Here is a 21,592-nt window from a genome sequence, read left to right as displayed (position 1 = left end):
TTTTAGTCATTATAATCTTAAAAATAAAAAAATAGCACTTTAAGAATTTCCATTGAGAATTGATTTCTGTAAAATTTGTTGTCCACGTTTTTCATTTTTATTCGTTTTTTCTCTTAACACATACTTATTTATACATTTTTATTTCAGTTTAAGAGTAGTACAACAATTATTAAAAAGATTATCAATAATATTATATATATATATATATATATATATATATATATATATATATATATATATATATATATATATATATATATATAAAAGAAATATTACCTTGGCAACTAGCTAAAAATTCAGTTTACATTTTCATATTTTGCACTAACATTTTATTTTCTTCACTATAAAAAACATCCAAACTAAGGGTTGATCAACACCAGCATATCGTTTATTGTTTTTCTCCAAAAGGGTGTACAAAAAATGAGAAAAAGGAAAAGAAAAAGATGAGAAAAAAACTGTGGCAAGAGAAAGAAAGCAAAATCATATTTTATTAGAAATTCTTGTAGCAGTTGAACTGGAGGGCAGATAAAAATACTGAGACAAAAATAAACCTAATGGGAGACAAAAGACACAAGTAAAGAGCCAAGACCTCCCTCTGCTTTAAGGCCACCTTGTTCCACTGATCAAGTTTTTAGATATAGAGTAATACACTTTGCGTACATTTATCTCCTCACTCAACGCATGCAGATAGAGTCAACGGCATTTAAAAATAATCTATTGCAACCTTAAATATCCATACATTTACAAAGACACTCACACATTTCAGGAACTACAAATCCACAAGAAAAGAGCAAATGAGAGCGTACCTTTTTCCTATTAGTTCTGTAGTTTATAAAAACAGTGAGCGTTTGCAGGATATTGTGTCATTTGTACCTTGGCGCACTGCGTGCAAACCCAACCAACAATTGGCATAAACACAGTGATTTGCGTCTGTAAAAAGTTTCTTCCAAAATTAAAAGCACATTTGGACAGAAAAGAAAATGCATTGGGAAGAAGACCAAATCATTTACAGAGAGAAAGTGGGAAAGTTGATTATGAAATTTAAAAAAAGCTGATGATTTGGGGGGAAAAAAAGACTCATAGGAAGCTGAAAACAAAGGCTTCTTAAAAATAAAAAAGCAACTAAAATAAGGCTCAATATGAAAATATTATTTCCGTTCATGCCAAGAGCTTTCGATAAGTCATCTAAACCTCGCAATGCATTTCAATTTCACAGTCATCTTAAACATACACACACAGGGACTTGTGTGGCATTCAAGTTGTTGAACATTTTTGTATAATATTCAATGGCTTAGCAAGTCTAAATGGAGAATCTCCTCAAACGTACAGACAAAAGGCCATTGCACTGGAAGGCAGACGAGACATTTGCAAACACAACAAGCCATTATCATGGCCCTAAAACTACAGGCAAAACTATCTACAGACCACTTCCTTATGGCATTTAACAAATACAGACTTATCAGAACAGCTTTACCACATTCCACTAGAAAACCAAAAAAGAAGCAGTATTAAAACAGAAACAACAAGATGGCATTAATGATGTTTGTGCACAACTATATGAACCTCTGGAGAGGTCACAGCTTATGGCCACAAGTCACAGTTTCACGCTGATGTGTGCATATTAAACCTGGGATGGAAGTGTTCATTCAGATGTACAGAACCCCCTTCCTGCTCGAACCCCAACTGCTGACTGTTTGTGGATTTAGAGTGTAAAGATGATTCATTTAGTGAACACCCGCTTTTAACAAATGAACACTAGGGTGACACTGCTGGATCACTGCGACCCATCCATATTCCTGAGCAATGCTTCCGAGCCACACGGATACGTATGTGCTCAAAGTCCCACAAAACCTCATCACAGAGAAGCCCACAGGAAACAGTCAAAAAAAATTGATGCGATGACAGGAAGTGGTGGAGTTGGGGGGCCGGGGCGTGGGGGAAAGCATCATAAAATGTAATTTCGTCTGAGACCTAGTTCCCTGTGAATATCTTAATTTTGTCGAACAAGCTTGGTCCCATGCAGCAAGGCATATGTACACACTACAGCTCATCACAGTACATTCACTCAGCTTAGTGGTACTTATCTACAAACGCCTTTACAAGAAATAACTGAGGAAACAATATTTAACACTAAAATAAGATATGCAAGGAATATTTATGTTTAATAAAACGGGCATGGATATCACTAGATGGCATCAATAGATGGCAAATAATAACAAGCGTTAGGTCGAATAAAGAATATTATCCAAAACACTAGAGGGCGCCAGAAATTATGGCTGATATAAGACTGTGTCTACGTTTCAGCAAGTCTAAATCTTAACTTGTCATCAAATTAATTTTAGAGTGGTAAATATTCAGTAAAGTTAAATGTTATCTGAGCAAATGTGGTGTTTACAACTACATTTGGTAAAAGATCCTCATGCTTAATAAGATTGATATTGTCTGATTGGATCATAGATTTGACATGATCTGTCAAATAGCAATTCTTAAATGTCAAAAGAAGATAAAACAAGGATGAAAAAATGAATGAAAAGTAAGGGGGGTGTGAACTCAAGTGAGTTCTTTACAGTACAGTGAAACCCTGTAGATTCACAGATAAAATACCCTGCGCCAGCAAAGCCAAAAAATTAAAGACAAAAAATTAAAATCAAGTTTCCCCACTTTAGGGGAAAACCGTACAGATTCCTGTAACTGAAGTGAGGGACATATATCGATCATAAAACAAAACGTTTAGGTTCACTATGCACATAAGAGATTGCTGAAGAATCTTGATGCAACAACCCAGAATCTTTACCTGAGTGTATAATCTAAACCATCTTGAAACCGAAAACCAACAAAAACCAAATCGACACTAGTACTGCCAAACAGATCGTAATGACGCTGATAAGTGAATCATCCCACCTATAGGGACGCAAAGATTTTGGTCACAATCAACTAACTGTTAACTCCACAACACTACAAAAAAAAATAAATAAAATAAAGACATTTTCTAAAGCTAAATAAAAATGAAAACCAAGCAGAGAAGGAAGGGTGGGAGGACAAAAAAATTAAATGAACAACAACACACAGAGGGGGAAGCTAATCAACCTTATCACGTGGTGGTATATCTGTGATTGTGTTGTGATAAGAGGAGAAACCTGTATCAACTGCTTGTGTGCTTGAAATGAGTGTGTGTGTGTGTGTGTGTGTGTGTGTGTGTGTGTATGCGTGTATTGATGAGGGCAGAGTATATAAAGGGTCATCATCATTGGATAGGGAGGAGAAAGGTGCTTTGGAAATCATTGAGGATTATGCGGTCTTGGTGATGCTCTCTGCATCCTTGGAGGCCCAGAGCTCCTTGTGCTGCTTGCGGCCGAAGCCCTCGTCGTAGTTCCCTTTACTCTTGAAGAGCTGCTGGAAGTGTGGTTTGCAGTAGAACTCCCCTGCCAGCGCTGCATAGGTCCCCAGACTGCAGAGCGCACAAGATAACGTTAGAAATACATACTTAAAAAAAAAAAAAATATATTTCTAAAATGTTAGTGCATTAAATTGACAATTGAGTGTCGGAAGTCACTTCTCAAAAAGAAGACTTCTTTGTTCAACTGCTGTAGTTTTGGGCGTTTTCTCAGGCTGTGCTGATGAGGAAGTGACTAACCTGAGTTTGGTGTTGCAATGCTTGCAGCAGAAGCACGTGGTGTGGAAGATGAGGTTGTTGGCCACCAATCTCTCCATCGGATAAACCGTTTTCTCACATGTTGCACACGTCTCGTTCTGGGTCTTTAAACCGAAAGACTGGTAGGAAACGCAAGCATAGAGACATTGTTTTCCAAAGAATATCAGAATATCAGTACATGACATGCGCTGACTGTGCATGAGACAAAAACATATTAACCTACTTTCATTCGTTTTGAAGCTTTATTTGTCCTTATAAGCATATATCCTTAGTACAAATCTTACAGACATAAGTCTAGAGAAGTAAAAAATTTAATTTAAACTTAAATAATAATGCATTATTAAAATGCACTTCATCTTTTATGAAATGTATTATAAAATAATACGTATACGTATATATATATATATATATAATCATGTTCAAAACCCCATGGAGAAACAAAATCGATTGCTTTACCAGAGGGAATGCTGGGTATGGTGGAAAAGATTAAGAAGAGACAAGAAGGATGTGAACAAAGTGATGTACCTTAGAACGCTGAACGGGCTTGTCATCAGACGCGTTCCTGTTGTCCTGAAACAAAAAAAAAAACAAAAGAAAGAAGGAAGATGAAGCCATTGGTCTTAAATCAGGTTACCCGTGGCAAAACTTTTTTTTAGGCCGAGCCTGGTGAACACCACAGCATAATCCCGCCATCATCTGTCCTTTAACCTGACACAGTCCAAGAATCTTCCTGCAGTCTCTCCATCTGGCCGTATGCTCTTACAAGCACCTTCTGTCTGTGTAGCCACACGCACAAATGCATGAAGAGGGATCAACGAACAATAAGCCTGGTGACACTTTAGAAATAAAGACCCTGCTCACACACGCTTTCGGGTTCAGCCAGTCTACAGCTACAATATGACATTACATAACACAAGCCATGTCCCACGGTCAACTCCGCACCAAATATTTGAAACGGCTGCCAGCCTGAACAGGCCACCAAATTACACACAGGAGAGATTGGGAACTTAAGAACCAAGCGTTTCTACGAAAGATTTCGGACAAAATGCTAATGACAGGGCCAGGGCTTGGGACACACCTGAACAACACTGAAGCAGCAACACTATACTCTGAAAACAGACCCGCAGAGAGTCTAAAATGTTTAAATGCATCATCTGCGGAGCGGACAGGTTTTTATGTAACTGCTGGGGTCTGTCAGAAAGCCAAGAGCAGATCTCCACCTCCACTACAGCAGCTATACTTGTCTCTTTGGTCGAAATCTAGAGCTTGAATCGCACACAGATCTATTGTTGTTGTTCTTGTTGTAGCTCTAGTTCTAATTTGCTTTGCTCAGACAGGCAGCGCAAGCATCAGTAATGAGCATTATATCACATCAGACATTCAATAACACCACTTTCCACAAATTACAGCCATTATCCAGAGGGACTTCATGCTCTCGCTCACATACGATCAAAGCCCGGAAATGAGATTACAACCTCTTAGTCTCAACATGATAATATTTGCTTACAAGAACATTATCAGTATCAGGTACAAAATCATTGAGATTTTAACATTAAGACCGTAAAAATGCTACAGTAGAAAAGCTGTTAATTGGTTAAGTTTCCGTACTATATAAGGTGAATAACCATAATTACATTTAATGTCATTTAACAGTAAAATACTTATTTTATACTGGCTTTTGGAATTTTTTCATTGAAATATTTTTTTTATTCTTTTTTTTCTTATCAGTAGCATCTAGTGTTGTTAAATTAATGTTTATTGGCTTATTTCATTGATTGTGTTTAGTCTCTGTGTGAATGACACTGGGCATCTTTAATATTCATATTTACTTTCTCCACTTGTGGAAAATCTGTTTGTGATGAGGTTTGATGCATCATGTGACCCATCACCAGATTCTTTGGTGGTTATCGGTGTAAGGTACAAAACAGACGTTAGTACATTAATAGGTTGGTATATTAAGTCTGTAAAACATGAAATTTTGCGACCATATATATATTTTTTTTAATGGTAAATGTCTGGCAAATACAGCAGGTTGAATTTTACTGTAAATGTCACTTTTTTCAGAGTGCTAACAAATTCTCTTGAATCAATGCATCCTTTCATTTATTATTTTCTTAGGATTATTCACCTCATTTTACAATGTGAAACCAGGCTATTTTGTGATTCATTAACTACTATAAGTAATTAACTAGAAGAATAAAGTGCAGTAATTTTAATTATTTATTAAGAATTTGTATAATTTTAATATTCTTTTTCAAACATACATGCCAACAACAACATTTTTGTTTACATTCCATGATGTAAAAAAAAAATACAAATAAAATGCATTCAATAGATATACCACGTAAAGCATTACAATTTTTTAGAACGGAATAAAAGTAACACTGTTGACACATCTCAAACCACGTGTTGCGAAAGGAAGTGCAAAGTGTCTCTGTATCGGCTTGTGAAGTGTTTTATTGTACAATGTATACTTTAGTCACCTCCGGTCAATAAAGAACCATTTACCTTGTATTAGCCAATGCTATGCAGTAAAACGAGAAGCCAACATGATTAAGCTTTATCTGATAAAGTCACAACACACCCTGAGCGCAAGACAATCCTCAACCCACTTCCTGTTTCAGAGCATTTGTGTAACACATTTGTTTCAAAACCATTGCCAGAGAGATTTACATATTTGTGTGCATTTAGCATAAATATCAAGATCACCATTTACATTTAAAAGCACAATTCTATTATTAATATTTATAATAATAAAAAAAAAATCTGTCTTCTAGTTAACAGAAGTGCAATAAAATTATGCCACACACACTATTAAATCCATAACAAAGATGCTTGGGTCAGTCACAGTTGAAATGGTGGCAGAAACGGGATTAGAGATGTGTGAGCGTGTTAATACACACACAAGAGAAGCACACAAAGCAATGGAGCTGGGTGCTATCTCAGCTTGTGCCATCTGCCTCTTTTTGCCTTATTTGTACATACGACGAAGAAAAAAAAAACACATTCTCTCAGCACACACACACACACACACATGCAGATAGCACTGCTGCCCAACCGTCTGCACTGTGGCAGGAAGGAGTGGTGACACATCTTCTTCCTGTGTTCTGCTCTGATGCACTTTATGATGCTGAGTTCTAATCCGGGCTCCCTTGGGACCCTCAAAAATCAGTCATTAGCTGACATGCACACTGAGACAAAGCTTCAGTGCTGTATGCATGCCATATGCAGTCATGAGACACTGAAGATCGCTGCATTACAGTTCATATGACCAGCTCTTCTGGATTTCACAACGACACTCTCAGAAAAAAAAAAACCACCATGTTCTCTTTAAAGTTCAACCTGGTTTCAAAAACACTACCTTGCGTGTGAATGTCAAAAGAAAAGAAATGCAATCAGGCCATTAAATATAAAGTGATCACTACAGTGTGGAATCCGACATTGTCACAGACAGTGTTTTTTTTCAAGGCCTGTTAATACTCTAATAGGTATTTTAGATATAGCCATATATCCATTAAAAAAAAAAAAGTTGCAACTCAAACATGGCACTGTGTAGGGTGTATGAGTTATTTTTACCACAGACAAGAGTATTTTTATGCATTTCAATATTAAAAATAAATAAGTTTGATACATTGATAACTCGCTATCACAGAAGTTACAATAACTTCTAGAAATGGAAAAATCCACTTTATTAATTCTGAATAAATTCTGAATGATAACATACTCTTTTTTTTTTTTTTTTTTTTTTTCTGATTTCAACATCAGAAAACCTTGCTCTCCTTTTAGCTTCTAGAGTTCGGACTACACAGAACTGTGCAAAAAAGTGAAGTAGAGAAAGTGCAAGACAGAGCAAACCAAACATCTACCAAAATTAGATGGTCTGTGACCCAGGCTAGTACGTTTACATATTTGAACCTTTGCTCCCCTCTCAGACACTGACATATCTGTGATGCCCTGCGATTACCAAAGGTCAGTATTTTACTCTCTCCCACAGCCACATACTGAGCCCACACAGCATTCACTCTCCATTACTCTTGCTCTATTGTACTGGACTGTAGACGCTCCTTTAATCTCATTAGCTGGACAAAATCCCATCAGCTGCTCCCCATGGGTCCAGACAGCCAGGGGAATAAGCAGGAGTTCAGTGGAGTGAAACATCATGCGGTCATCAACTCATGCATCCCCTGTTCACCTGGTATCTAATGGATCTTGTGATCTTTCAGATGTGATCTGGCATGCACAGAACCATTTGTGGTACCACTGCAAATGCCCACAGAATATCTGGCTCAACGTGCAGTGCCATGCATATTAGATGATTTTTACTAATGGGTGTAAATGGCAATCTGTTTTCAGGACCAACTTGTGGATGGATCCTCTGGAATATTAATATTAGTGCTGTATGTACGATTGACACCGAGTGGTTGAACTAGGTTTTGCATCTAAATTCAAAATATCGGAGAGGGTTTTTTCACCTGGCAAAACCTCCTCAGACTTGACGCACACACAGGTTGCTAGATTGACAACACAAACATCAACGAGCGCACTTGACGATGAATTTAATTAAATATGCCGTGTTTTCAACCAACTGGTAACCTGGGGTGTTGAAATACAACCGAGTGGGCGGGTTTCAGAAACCAAAGAAAAGATCGACATTCCAACTCCCAACACATATTCTAACTGTAGCATTGCTTTTCAGATAAGCAAGCATGTTAATTTGGCATGTTTCTTAAATATCTGCAAACATATTATAGTACTTTTATGATTTAGTCAAGTCAAAATCTTACATACAGCACCTAAGTAAAAACAGGCCAACCTAGACATGGATTGAATCAATTGTGCCCTTTTGCCACAATGTGCCAAGCTCTTTATTTCTTAAACAACAAGAGAAAGGAGTCAGATTTAGAAGATTCCTTGCAACACAGATAAGATGTTCATGCTGCAACCCTGAGGGAGTCTGGCTGGGCTCCATGTATGAGAAGCAATGTTTTAAAAGACGCTGGAAGGCACATTTTTGCAGAAGTCAAGCCATGATTGATCTCCCTGTAACTAGAAAAGCAAAATGAGCCATCAGGCAGCAAAATACATACATTAATTTACCAATTGACACATTTGGGTTAGCCGTCCTCCACTAGTGCCTATCCAGAAGTAATTTTCCAAAAGATTTAGTCATCTTGTGCATTTCCCCACTGCAACGCATTGCTTAATTTCAGTTTAAATGGATAACTCACTGGAGATATAAAACAGAAAGCAAATGCCCAAAATCTATGTCTGCCAATTACTCTTGTATCAAAATACATGACAGTCGCATACATTTTTATTGAAAGCTTCAGTTTAGCTTAGCCAAATTTCTACCTCATGGTTTGTTTCGTACGTATCATTAGACCCAAGTGCTTTTCCAATCATTATCGTGCTTATTTTCATAAGCTGCTGCGAGCAGAAACACCCTGTGTCAGAGAGAATGATTGCGTGAAAGTATTTGCATGAGGATGCAGAAAATGCTAATGCTTGAACACTTCTAAAGAAGAACGTGAAAGTAAAGTCGATGCGTTGAGCCGCAGACAGAAGCTGATGCTGGAGTCTACACACGGATGTGAAACTGTAAATGGGTTTAGGCAGAAAAAAAAAAAAAAAATTCTGAAGACGACTGTACAGGATGTTTTATAGAGAAGGCTTGTGGGCAGGGTTGTAGAGGAACAGTCTAATGTTTCATTTGACTCCGGAGTACACCTTTGACCAAGAGAAAGTGCATGGTGTAAAATTTCACTTGTTCAAGCTGAAGTGGCGCCACTAGAACACAACAGTAAAATAAATAAATAATATTCTTTAGCTTCAGTTTATGTTTACTATACTTCGCAAAACAATTGCAAAAGAGCAGAAAACCACTTGATCTTTACTTGGAACGGTGCTGCTAGGACACATCCCTTTTTTTGAAGCCTTTCAAACATGTTCAGACAGTTCGAAACTTGATCTAGGCACTTCGTGGTACTTCACAAAACACAGCCATCAGCATCTACCAAACCGTGATCTTATCACAAGGAAGGGAGTGCATTTTGCAATCAAAAATCATAAAACATACACAGAAGAACAGCCAAGAGGCCTGCTCTTTCAATGGAATTTAACAAACATGGAAGAGATGGCAAACCTCTTCTCCTTTGCCCTTTCACACACTCATTTTCACACAGGAAAGCCATTCTAACACAAGAAAAAAAAAAAAAACTGCAACAAAAGAGCCTTTATGAAGGCTAGAAGTGTTCGATATGAGGTGTCTTGAAATTGGGTTAAACTCAATGCCAGTCAGGGCCCGACAAGCTTAACATATTAAACACTCAAAACACCTGCATTAACATATTAAAAAGTACATATTACACCACAAATACATATATATGACCCGATATTGAAGTCAAAGACATACTGCTGGGCCTGGGACACACAGATAGCCACCGCATCGACTGCAGCTAGTCACTCAGTGGAAAGTTCTATTTAGGCCTACGGAGCGAGCCTAATTTCTTCTCTGTCTCCATATAAGGAGACAGTTTTTGCAAGGGAAAAAAGGGTTCCATTATCACTCTGCAGAGGCTGTCCCAGAGTCCTTGTTGGCATAATTTCATTAGCATGGAGATCTAAGAATAGTCTAGAGACTAAGAGCAGACCGTGGACTAGAACCTCAGTGTGTGACATTCAGCTCAAACAGGAACATCACCGACGCACGGCGTGCCACAACACCGTACAAAAGAAAACACTGCGTTTGATGGCAGATTTGAACAGACCTGAATGGATAAACACACCTAGATTCCCGTGACTAAATTATCTGATATTCGTATGAAAGATAATTTGAAACACAAATCCACTATGGAATCTGGATGATTTCTCGGGCCTTCCCAAATACTTTTAAGTTCCTGCAAGTCACAACGTTTTGAAACACCTGGAATGACATGCCTCCACGTTCTTTTCTGATAACTGGACAGTTGACGCCGCAGGCTATCATCTCCACATGAATAATCTGTGTACACAATCTTCAGGGCTTCGTTTCATCTGAAAGCCCTGAGGGCCTATATGCCGTTTACTTTTACCTTCAGTGTACAACAAAGAAGGACACCTCCGATGAAAGAAGCCATCGTTAAAAACCAACACTCTGAAAGGGGTCACATTCAAGTTTATTTGTTCCATTTGCTTGAGCATCCGCAATCTCTTATGCACATCATTTGCTTAAAGAACCATTTCCTTGTGCTGTTGAATTCCCAGTGGAGCCAATTTAACCGAGAACGTGCATATGTTTGATCAGACAATCCACTGGCAGATGGCGAACCCGAACCGCCAAAACAAAGTCCAAAATAAATGGGCCCTTTAAAGATTAAAAATACACACATTTAAGCTTAAATGGTTGAATACAATTGCTAAAAATTCATCATTGTACAGCAGTTAGTTCCTCAAGTTTGATTCAGTAGTGGTTTACGGTAAAACTGTGACGTTTCACTCTAGCCTGGACTGGAGTATGCAGAAGTTTCAATGTGGAAGTCAAAGCATCTACATATTCTGTGTGTGAAATTCTCTCACATGAGCTTTTTGCAAGTTTTTTTTTTCTTCTTTTCACATAAGGGTGTGGGGAGTGAGCAAATCCTTGTCGCTGAAGTGCACACAATCTCTGTTCCAGACCAGAAACACACAAAACTACTTTCAGAACAATTTTTCGTGGCACAAAATAACTGGCAAATTTTTCGGCTGCAATGCTGAATGCTCAATATTATTCAGGCTATTAGAACTCGCATTCTGGTTATAATAATGAATATCAACACAACTGTGCTCTCCTGCAGTCTCAGGTCTACGACAGAATCACGGTCAAGCGTGATATTTCTCGCATCATCAAAATGATAACCATCTAAAACTGGACAATAGACATTCAATTGTTCCCATTATTATCGTGTGCATATATGGTTTCAGCCAGCTGATGCTGGGCAGAAGTTAAACAAACCAAACGTAACCAATACAACATTAGGCGGAGAAGATTCACATGTAAAAAACATTTACATAAATTTCCACATAAAACCTGTGCCTAGTCACTGCTTCCCATGATACCAAGAGAAAAATAAAGGCTGTTTGTCTACGAAAGCAGCCTAGAGTTTAGGCAACATTTGGATTGAGTAAGGAGTGCCAACCTCAATAATTTCACACTCAGAAACAAACAGAATTGGACATCTGAATACACGACAAGTCACTTTGGATAAATGTGTCTGTCAAATGATGAATAAATGAAAATGTGGTCAGACAGGAGAAAATATGCATTAGACACGGACAGGCTGGGCTAAGTACGCAATTTAATGTAATCAAGCATTAAAAGCATCATCAAAATGTTTTGTTACAAAAACCCCGTGTAAGTTTAACACTGCTTCAGTTCAGGTCCAGCTTTGGTGAACTAAACTGGGTCGACGAATACCAGGTGTCAAAACCAGAAGGCTTTGTTTTCGGTCTAAATTCATCTGGACACACGCATTTACAAGAAGACACATGACAGCTTTGGATCCTGAGACCTAGCCTCCAACAGCACAGGACTGATTAGTATTCATCTTCTGTATCCAATCTTAAAGCTCACATAAATACATGTCTAAATAAGCGAATGATCTGCTTTGCTGGATCACTGCAACATTAGTAACGTAAGTCTAAGCCCAGTATCCCACAGTTAGCTGTTGATAGCCCTCTCGCTAGCGGACTGCACCTCTCCACAATAGACGACGAGGGGGTCGCTGGGTTCACTAGCTGCAGCTGAATCAAAGCGGAGAAGCTCACCATCTGGGTGTATTTATCAGGCTGCTGAAGAGAAATGGGGTTGGTGCTGCCCTGTCCGATCCACTCACTGTGTGCGACTCGGTTGAAATCTCATTCGCTTCCTTCGCTGGTCTAAACGATTAACTCCGGTTGAGCTCACTGAAACGTACCAGCACACGCTGTGATCGTTCGAGCTGCCTAGAGAGCTTGACGTGCTTTTCACCCCCACCTCACTCTTTTCAACGGATGGTTTTTTTTTTCTCTCACTCTCTCTCTCTTCATCACGCCCTTTTTTACTCAGCAGGATGTCGCACGCGATTGGACGCAGCTCCTCGCGCTCTCCTCCCACCTCACAATTAGGTGCATTTTCTGATGAGACTTTTGAAGAAAACATTTCCTCACGAATTCCTAAACTGGAATAACGGCGGAATATCTTGAGATGTCCACTTCGCGGAGCACTTTTGTTCAAATAGAACAAACGTCTGAAGCAATAAAATAATTTTACAAAATGTGCAGAGCAGTTTATTTTATATAAGATGCAACATTAAAAATATAAAGTAAATATTACGCTTTTCCACTGCATGGTATGGCACAGTATGGTTCACTTTGTGGGGGTATTCCACTGGTTACACTGTACCTGGTACTTTTTTTAGTACCACTTCAGTTGACGTTCCAAGCATGGTTCCAAGACAAACAAAGGAAGAAAAAGCGCGTTTCCTATATGTGTTGTGATGATTTGCAGCGCGTTTCGTTATATAAAAAACATTGGAGGAAACCTATTGACTCTTAAATATCACACGGTTTACTTAAAATCTTGTGAACAAATTTAAACCAACTGAGAATTAACATTAAATTCAGCAAATACAGTTAAGGGCTTGTCAGCTGGATTTTGCATGGTAGCATTGCAGAAGTGTCTGGTAACTTGTCACCATATCAGGGCCTTGAATTGAGTGACAGTAAATCAAGACATAGTTGCTGGGTTGCTAACACTTGTGCCATACTTAAAGGGGTTCTATTATGCTTTATTAGGATAACGTTGCCAAAGGAGAAAAAAAAAAAAAAAAAAAAACCCTCAAACTACAAAACACATTTCCCCAGGATAAAAAGGGACCTAGTTGAGCTAGAGAAGGGATTGAGTGTCATCACTGCTTTCCAAAAAGGCAAACACACTTAGTTCCAATCATACAGAGTTAAATTGATTTGACTGATGCATTTACACTGAAGCTGCAGGTGGCTATAGTAAGGGGTGTGACATGACAAGCAGAGCCAATCACAACATACTGGCCCAGCTAAGGAGTCACAGCACACTTTGCATTTCAGAATTTGGGCCCTCATTTGATATGTTCGTGCCAGACTGGAGAAGTATGAAATCCTGTTCTTGTAAACCTCCAAAACAAGAGCAAGACTATGTAAGAGAGCATAATAGGACCCCTTTAACCCCCCCCCCCATTGGAAAGCTTCACCATAGTGGTCAAAAGCAGTTTGGTTCGTATGTGAGTGGCAGCAAAGCCACAACAGGGTACAAATTGTAGATCTTAAACTTCACAACCCATTAAGTTTTTTTATTTTATTTTTTTTTATTAACTCAATACTTCGTTATTTTTGGCCATAGCCATAATCCTTAACATTGATGGGCCCAACAGAGGTTTTATCCCACCACAGATCTGAGGAACAAACAAGCAGTTAGAAAGAGCGGTGCATAAAAACGAGGTCAACCTAAACTATTCAGACCTTTATGGGGCTGGTCACTTCCTCTTCTGGTACTACACGTGGAGTCACAGCAGCCACACACCTGGTCAGAACCATCTGCAGACACCCAACTGACAAGACACCCTTAAGTTAAAAGCATTTCCTCAGTCACCTGTACACTTTAGGAGGTGGGGGATCATACCCATTAGCAGAGAAGGAACAAGCTTTCTGTTCAGGATTTGGAGTCGTTGTTGCTACGGCCACCTTCACCATGCATGTGATGTAAACCTGCAGAGACCATCATTTGTAGATCATGATAGCACATCATATAAAGCATTGCACAGGTCACATACCAGTCCACTGTCTGGTTGCTGGAACCTGAAAGCCTCTAGCTGAAGCTGCAACTTGTCACCTTGAGTTCGAGGCATGAAGCGAGATCTGGAGCCTGTGAGCTTGGCATCAACCAGGCACCTGGGAAAGGAACCAAGTTAAACTGCAATACACCTAGTGTGGGAGACATGAGGTGCACCACTTACCCATTGTTCTCAATAAAGGAGTATCTGGGGACAGATGTGACATCAGGGACTATTGTAGCCACACAGCTGTCCACAAACACACGGATGGGAACATGGCTGTATGAAAGCACAGATGCTTCAAGATTTATGATGTCACCCAGGAAGTATTGGTTAGAAGGCCTCTCGAATCTCCAGTCATCTACAAAGACAACTTTTAGAACAGGTTCACAAGCACTGGATAGTTACAAGAGCATTTGGTACACCAACCGGTCATGAGCTTGAGGGAGAAGACGAAGACCTCCTCTGCAGCTTCCATAGAGGTATATGGGACCCAACTGGGGCACTAAGGAATCGCTGCTCACATTATGCTTCCTGCAAGGGAGTCAAACCTATCACCTTACCCTGACTTCAGTACATCAGCAGCCTTGAACCCTGACCTCACCTTGAATAGTGACACTCGATTCCAACCACTGCACTAATGCTCCGAACAATAGGAACACCAAATGAAGCCTCTTGTGGGGTGTGGAGAAGTTTGAAGGTGTAGACAAGCTCATCGTTAGTCACCTGAAGATAGGGGAGTCCTGTTAGTCACAAAACACTCCAAGCCACAGAAAGGGAACATTGAAACCTCACCATCACTACACTGCCACATCCATGCAATCCAGACTCAAAGACAAGCACTTGAGCAGAAGGGTCTTCTCCAGTTGCAGTACAGCCTCCCAGTGTAAGAGCAGAGGAGCTCACTAGCTTCCCAATCCCAAAGAAGTCTTTCTTGACTTCCACATATATGGAACCCTCTCTACACTGAGCCGCTACGCTGTTGGGAGGGACAAAGTGACGCGGATCAAAAGGGATGACTGGCTGCTGTGGTTCTTCTGGCAGGCTTGGAAACTGCCATGTCAGTTTTGTCACTGGACCCAGCATCTGTTCTTTTGACTGAACACCAAAAACATCTTGAGAAGGCCTCCTAAAGTCACTCTTGGCTGGTGTTTGGACAGGAAATCTTTGTGTGGGCAAATGCAGGTTTACTGGGGCCATGTTTCTTGGGAATTGGAGGCATCCTAGAGTCGGTCTTCTGAACTTTTGCCCTAGGCATGAAGATCGCCTGGGGTCCAATCACTTCTTTCACTGGGACTCCATTGTGCTTCAGAAAATGCCAGCACAAAAAGGATCACAATCCAAATCCAACTTGCCCAAACCCCATTGTTGTAAGCTTGCAGTTCAATAATGCATTAGTGCTCCACCATCCAAATTTATTCAGCTGAAAATCAGGATGGCTCCACCTCTCTCGTGACAAGCATCATTTTCCTCTATACCAGCTAATTTACTCAATCAATTTGTCACAGGTGAAAACCATTTATTTCTCTTTACTCAAAATAAACTATGCTCCCTTTAAGTACATGTTGTATTAGAAGCTATACCAAATGATTGTTTATTTTAAATATAAAAATGACATAAATTCTCTGAAACACAACCAACATCTTAGCCTTTTTGTGTACTCTTCTTATTAATTCAGAAACATGATCACAGACATAACTGTACACTAGAGTTTTCAAAATAATAAAGATCATCGTGTTTCTACACAGTCAGGTTTAGATTGTGACACAATTACCTTACATCAGCACATCAATCTTCACAAGAGATGGTAATGGAGCGAGGGAATGCGAGATCATAGTATAGTACATAGATTTTATTGTAGATTCACTAAAATGTTTTCTCCTCCTTCCCATTGTTTTATGACTAGGTTGATCAGTTTGTGTGGATTTACGGTAGACTTCCTTCCTTCAGCCTGAACTACTGCATGCTGGGCAGCACAGAAATATAACCTGAACAGATGACTATAAAGCATTTGAATTCAAAATATTAACAAGTATGAGTGAAATAAACCCATTAATGAAAATTAAGAACAACACACGTTAAAACACACTGGAAAATGTCTGAAAAAGTCTTAAACTAAATATATTGTTGACAAATAGTTTGTGAAGCAGTGCGCACACACACAAAAAAGTTGGCAACAATTAACAAAGAATTGGAATTTTTTTTTTTTTTCTGTCATTTTTTTCTGTTACACAGCTAAACTTCTCATTCGATTAATTTCTTCAGAAAGAGACAACTACCGTGCCACTGAACAGTCACATCTACTTTACCACAACACTTAGGCTCATGGTGCATTCTTTTCATCTTGCCAATTCGTCCCCTTGGAATTATAAGGTTCTATCTGCATTCCAAGTAGTTTCACTAGTTCACGCTTACATATAATTAGATGAGGTATGGTATGCGTATTTGGCGTGCTGTCCGGGGAAGGGCTTCAAGCTCGGGAATAGCCCGAACCTAGAGTACACACCAAAAAGCAAATGTACAAGAGGACAGCCGCCAGTTTATAGAACGCCTCCCCAAAAATAGCATAGAGTACTGGCTGGGGCTGATTTTGATTTTCTGAGAAGTCGTCTCATTGGCAGGCCGGAAGGGCCTACGTACAGCACCTACCAGCTGCAGGTAGTGAACTACGTGGTTGTGGGCGCCCGGTCAGTAAGGCTCAATCCGATGCTCAACAGGAGCTTGTGGCGTTGGAACGGTGAGCCCTACCGGCCGATGAGGAGGAGCAGCGTAATTGTGGTGCCCGACCGGGAGGACCCGAGTTGCCTCGACCGGAATAGGTCACGGTGCTGGCATACAGGTCCTACTGGCTGATAGCAACTGCTATTCAGTGGGTGAAGGGCCTAAGGCTGACCGAGAGGGCCCATGAAGCCTCCGACTGGAGATTTGAGACTCAGGACAATGGACGTCTGGGTCCTCTAGGTTTGGCAGATAAAATTCAATTCAATTCAAGTTTATTTGTATAGCGCTTTTTATAATACAAATCGTTACAAAGCAACTTTACAGAAAATTATGTTTCTACAATATTTAGTATCAGCAATATTGTTAGTTCTGTTTGTTGATTCAGGGTTAGCATCATCTGAGGTCCTCTGAGGGTCAGCATCATCTCTTCTCAAGTGTTTTGGATCCAGATTGGAGCTTGTGTAAATCCTAGTTACCATGGGATGTAAATCCCGTGGCAAAACATAGAAACAAAATAGAGACATCATTATCATAGCTGCTGATCCAACAAAGTAAAATTAGTTTAACCCAAGCTAATGAATAAGAATGCACATTTGATCAGATGCAACTACACTCACAATTTAAGAGATACATTATTCGAATGCTTGGCAAAAGAGATGCGTTTTTAATCAGATTTAAACAGAGAGAAGGTGTCTGAACCCCGAACATTATCAGAAAGGCTATTCCAGAGTTTGGGAGCCAAATGTGAGAAAGCTATACCTCCTTTAGTGTACTTTGCTATCCTAGGAACTACCAAAAGTCCAGCGTTTTGTGACCCTTGGGAGCGTGATGGATTGTAACGTGGTAGAAAGCTAGTTAGGTATGCAGGAGCTAAACCATTTAGGGCCTTATAGGTAAGTAATGATAATTTGTAACTAATACGGAACTTAATAGGTAGCCAGTGCAGAGACTGTAAAATTGGGGTAATATGATCATATTTTCTTGACCTCGTAAGGACTCTAGCTGCTGCATTTTGGACTACCTGTAGCTTGTTTATTGAAGAAGCAGGACAACCACTTAGAAGTGCTTTACAATAGTCCAGTCTAGAGGTCATGAATGCATGAACCAGCTTTTCTGCATCAGAAACAGATAACATGTTTCGTAGGTTGGCAATGTTTCTAAAATGGAAGATTGCAGTTTTTGTAACATGGGAAATATGATTTTCAAAAGACAAATTGCTGTCTAATATAACACCCAGATTTCTGACTGTAGAGGAAGTAACAGTACATCCGTCTAGTTGCAGATTGTAATCTACAAGATTCTGTGTAGTGTTTTTTGGTCCAATAATTAATATCTCTGTCTTATCCGAATTTAATTGGAGAAAATTATTTGTCATCCAATCTTTAACATTTTTAACACACTCAGTTAGCTTAGATAATTGAGAAGTTTCATCTGGTCTCGTTGAGATATATAGCTGAGTATCATCAGCATAACAGTGGAAGCTAATTCCGTATTTTCTAATAATATTACCAAGGGGAAACATGTATATTGAAAATAGAAGGGGACCTAGGACGGATCCCTGTGGCACTCCATATTTTACTGATGATAAATGAGATGACACCCCATTTAAGTAAACAAAATGGTAGCGATCGGACAAGTAGGATCTAAACCACCTTAGAGCCTGCCCTTGAATACCTGTATAGTTTTGTAATCTATCTATGAGTATGTCATGATCTATGGTGTCGAACGCAGCACTAAGATCAAGTAAGACTAGAAATGAGATGCAGCCTTGATCTGACGCAAGAAGCAGGTCATTTGTAATTTTAACAAGTGCAGTTTCTGTGCTATGGTGGGGCCTGAAACCTGACTGAAATTCTTCATACAGATAATTTTTTGTGCAGGAAGGTGCTCAATTGAGCAGACTCAACTTTTTCTAAAATTTTAGACATAAATGGAAGATTTGAAATAGGCCTATAATTTGCCAGTACACTAAGAACTAGTTTTGGTTTCTTAATAAGAGGCTTGATAACCGCCAGCTTGAATGGTTTTGGGATGTGACCTAAAGATAACGACGAGATAATGATATTGAGAAGCCGTTCTTTGGCTACAGGTAACAACTCTTTCAGTAATTTAGTGGGTACAGGATCTAATAAACATGTTGTTGGTTTAGATACAGTGATAAGTTTATTTAGTTCTTCCTTTCCTATGGTTGTAAAGCACTGCAGTTTATCTTTGGGTGCAATGGATGAAACTGAAGTGTTAGACACTGTAGAATCTACATTCGCTATTGTATTTCTAATGTTATCTATTTTATCAGTGAAGAAATTCATAAAGTCATTACTATTTAACGTTGGTGGAATATTTTAATCAATTTGAATATTTGAATCAGATATAAAGCTTTGGGCTGGCCGACAAGGAGGACTCTGGCGACATCCAAAGGGAGATCCCGACTCATGGCATCGGATGGATGAGACTCGTTTGCGGCCGGCAAGTATAGACCCGACCGGGAGAACTCTCGCCAGACGTCTGAAGGGAGCGCACACATCAGACAGGTAAGCCTCGCTGGACGGGGAGAGTGGAAAGGAAAACCCGACTGGGAAGACTCTTGCGGCATCCGATGGGGCATCATACTAAGAACATCGAACGGGTAAGAGTTAAAAGATGTGATGATAGCTGAGAGTTTTTTTTTTTTGGCAGGATTTGGCGAGATGTCGAGACTCGTAGCGTCGGATGGTTAAGTCTCACTGACCGTAGAATGGAAAGGTTGTCTGGCCAGGAGGCTCTCGCCGGCGTCCGAATGGAGCACACGCATCGAACGGGTAAGCCTCGCTGACCATAGAAATGGAAAAGGTAAGGTTGTCTAACCGAGAGGCACTTGCCGGCCTCCGAAGGGAGCACATGCATCAAACGGGTAAGCCTCTCCGGATGTGAGACAGAAGAGGTACCATTAAGTGGCCAGGAGGCTCTGGCCAGCATCCATCAGGGACTTTCTGTTCCCAGAAACAACTGGGTAAGCCTCGCAGGCCATGGGATGGAAAAGGTAAGTTTGTGTGGCCGTGAGGCTCTCGTCGACGTCATATGGGAGTTTGCTACTCATGGCATGAGACGGGTAAGCCTCGACGGAGGGAGGAGGGTATGTTTGTGTTTGGTACTTGCGGCATCGGACGGCTTACTCATTGGGTAGATTGGTTTTGCGACCTAGACCACGTGGAATGGTAGTGGTTGTCTGGCCAGGAGGCTCTCGCCAGCATTCGATGGGAGCACTCGCATCCAACAGTTAAGCCTAAGAATTTTTTGAAGCATCGAAAATACATTTTGGTCCAAAAATAGCAAAAAACGACGACTTTATTCAGTACTGTATGAGTACATGAATTACTCTGGAATATTGGTTTGTTTGAACTTAGAGGGAGTGTCAGCCACATTAAAAACGTTAACAGCTTAAGTCATTTGTGGATTAATGCGTATTAGAGATGCGAACCGTTTAAAACGTTCTATTTGATTTGGTGAACTGAATGATTCGTTCGCAAACCGGTTATCTAGACTGCTTTGATTTGAACTCTCTCTCACAACAGACACAGAAGAGAAGAAAATGCTGAATAAAGTCGTCGTATTTGCTATTTTTGGACCAAAATGTATTTTCGATGCTTCAAAAAATTCCAACGGACCCTCTGATGTCACATGGACTACTTTGATGATGTTTTTCTTATCTTTCTGGACATGGACAGTAGACCGTACACACAGCTTCAATGGAGGGACTGAGAGCTCTCTGACTAAATCTAAAATGTCTTAAACTGTGTTCCGAAGATAAAGGGAAGTCTTACATGTTTGGAACAGCATAAGGGTGAGTTATTAATGACATAATTTTCATTTTTTGGGTGAACTAACCCTTTAATGGTGGTCAATGGCCGTGTTTGGCTGGGTAGGAATGATCGCCGGTCCGGCAAAAGCAGCAGATCTGATAAATCCCTGGTATAGCTCTCTTCGTTGGTAGGAGAATTGGGTCTGTGATAAGGTGACAAACGAAGCGAACCAGCATGCATAAATCGTCAATGGATAGAGGTAATCAGCTATATTTATACTATGGGGTTGATTACTTGATTATGGTTCACGTGTGTCGATCAGGCGAAGTATCTGACGCGCTCCTCCCGAATCTTGTTAATAAAAACATAATTTTGAGATATTGAGCTTCAAAAAGTTTTTGCATTCCACTGTGTTGATAAAACCTTATTGTTTTTTAAATAAAAATCCATAATGTATACAACATAACAAAATCTATCACATAATGTAAATAAGTTGTCACAGAATAACAATATGGGAATAACTCAATTATGACAAAAATGTCAGATAGAACCTTATAATTCTAAGTGGACTAATTCACAATTCTAACTTGCTGAAACAGCCTGTAATGGATGCATTTATTTCTGGTAAATGACAAGGG

The 21,592-nt window shown here is 39.7% G+C and overlaps 1 protein-coding gene and 1 pseudogene across 1 annotated transcript; both read right to left on the bottom strand.

Moving 5' to 3' along the window:
- Positions 1–366: 366 nt before the first annotated feature.
- On the bottom strand, positions 367–12,663 carry LOC113047226 (LIM domain-containing protein 2-like). Its single transcript, XM_026208563.1, has 4 exons — positions 12,434–12,663; positions 4,178–4,222; positions 3,635–3,771; positions 367–3,448 (listed from the first exon to the last, which is right to left on the bottom strand). Exons 1-4 carry the CDS (start codon positions 12,434–12,436, stop codon positions 3,289–3,291), a joined length of 345 nt encoding a protein of 114 aa, XP_026064348.1. The 5' UTR covers positions 12,437–12,663; the 3' UTR covers positions 367–3,288.
- A 1,296-nt stretch (positions 12,664–13,959) lies between these two features.
- On the bottom strand, positions 13,960–15,820 carry LOC113047192 (zona pellucida sperm-binding protein 3-like; annotated as a pseudogene).
- Positions 15,821–21,592: the final 5,772 nt, after the last annotated feature.

The sequence above is a fragment of the Carassius auratus genome, chromosome 28 (genome assembly GCF_003368295.1).
Source record: "Carassius auratus strain Wakin chromosome 28, ASM336829v1, whole genome shotgun sequence".
Classification (NCBI taxonomy): Eukaryota; Metazoa; Chordata; class Actinopteri; order Cypriniformes; family Cyprinidae; genus Carassius; species Carassius auratus.
Note: the sequence above shows the minus strand (reverse complement) of the source record. Positions and strands in the feature narration are given on the sequence as shown.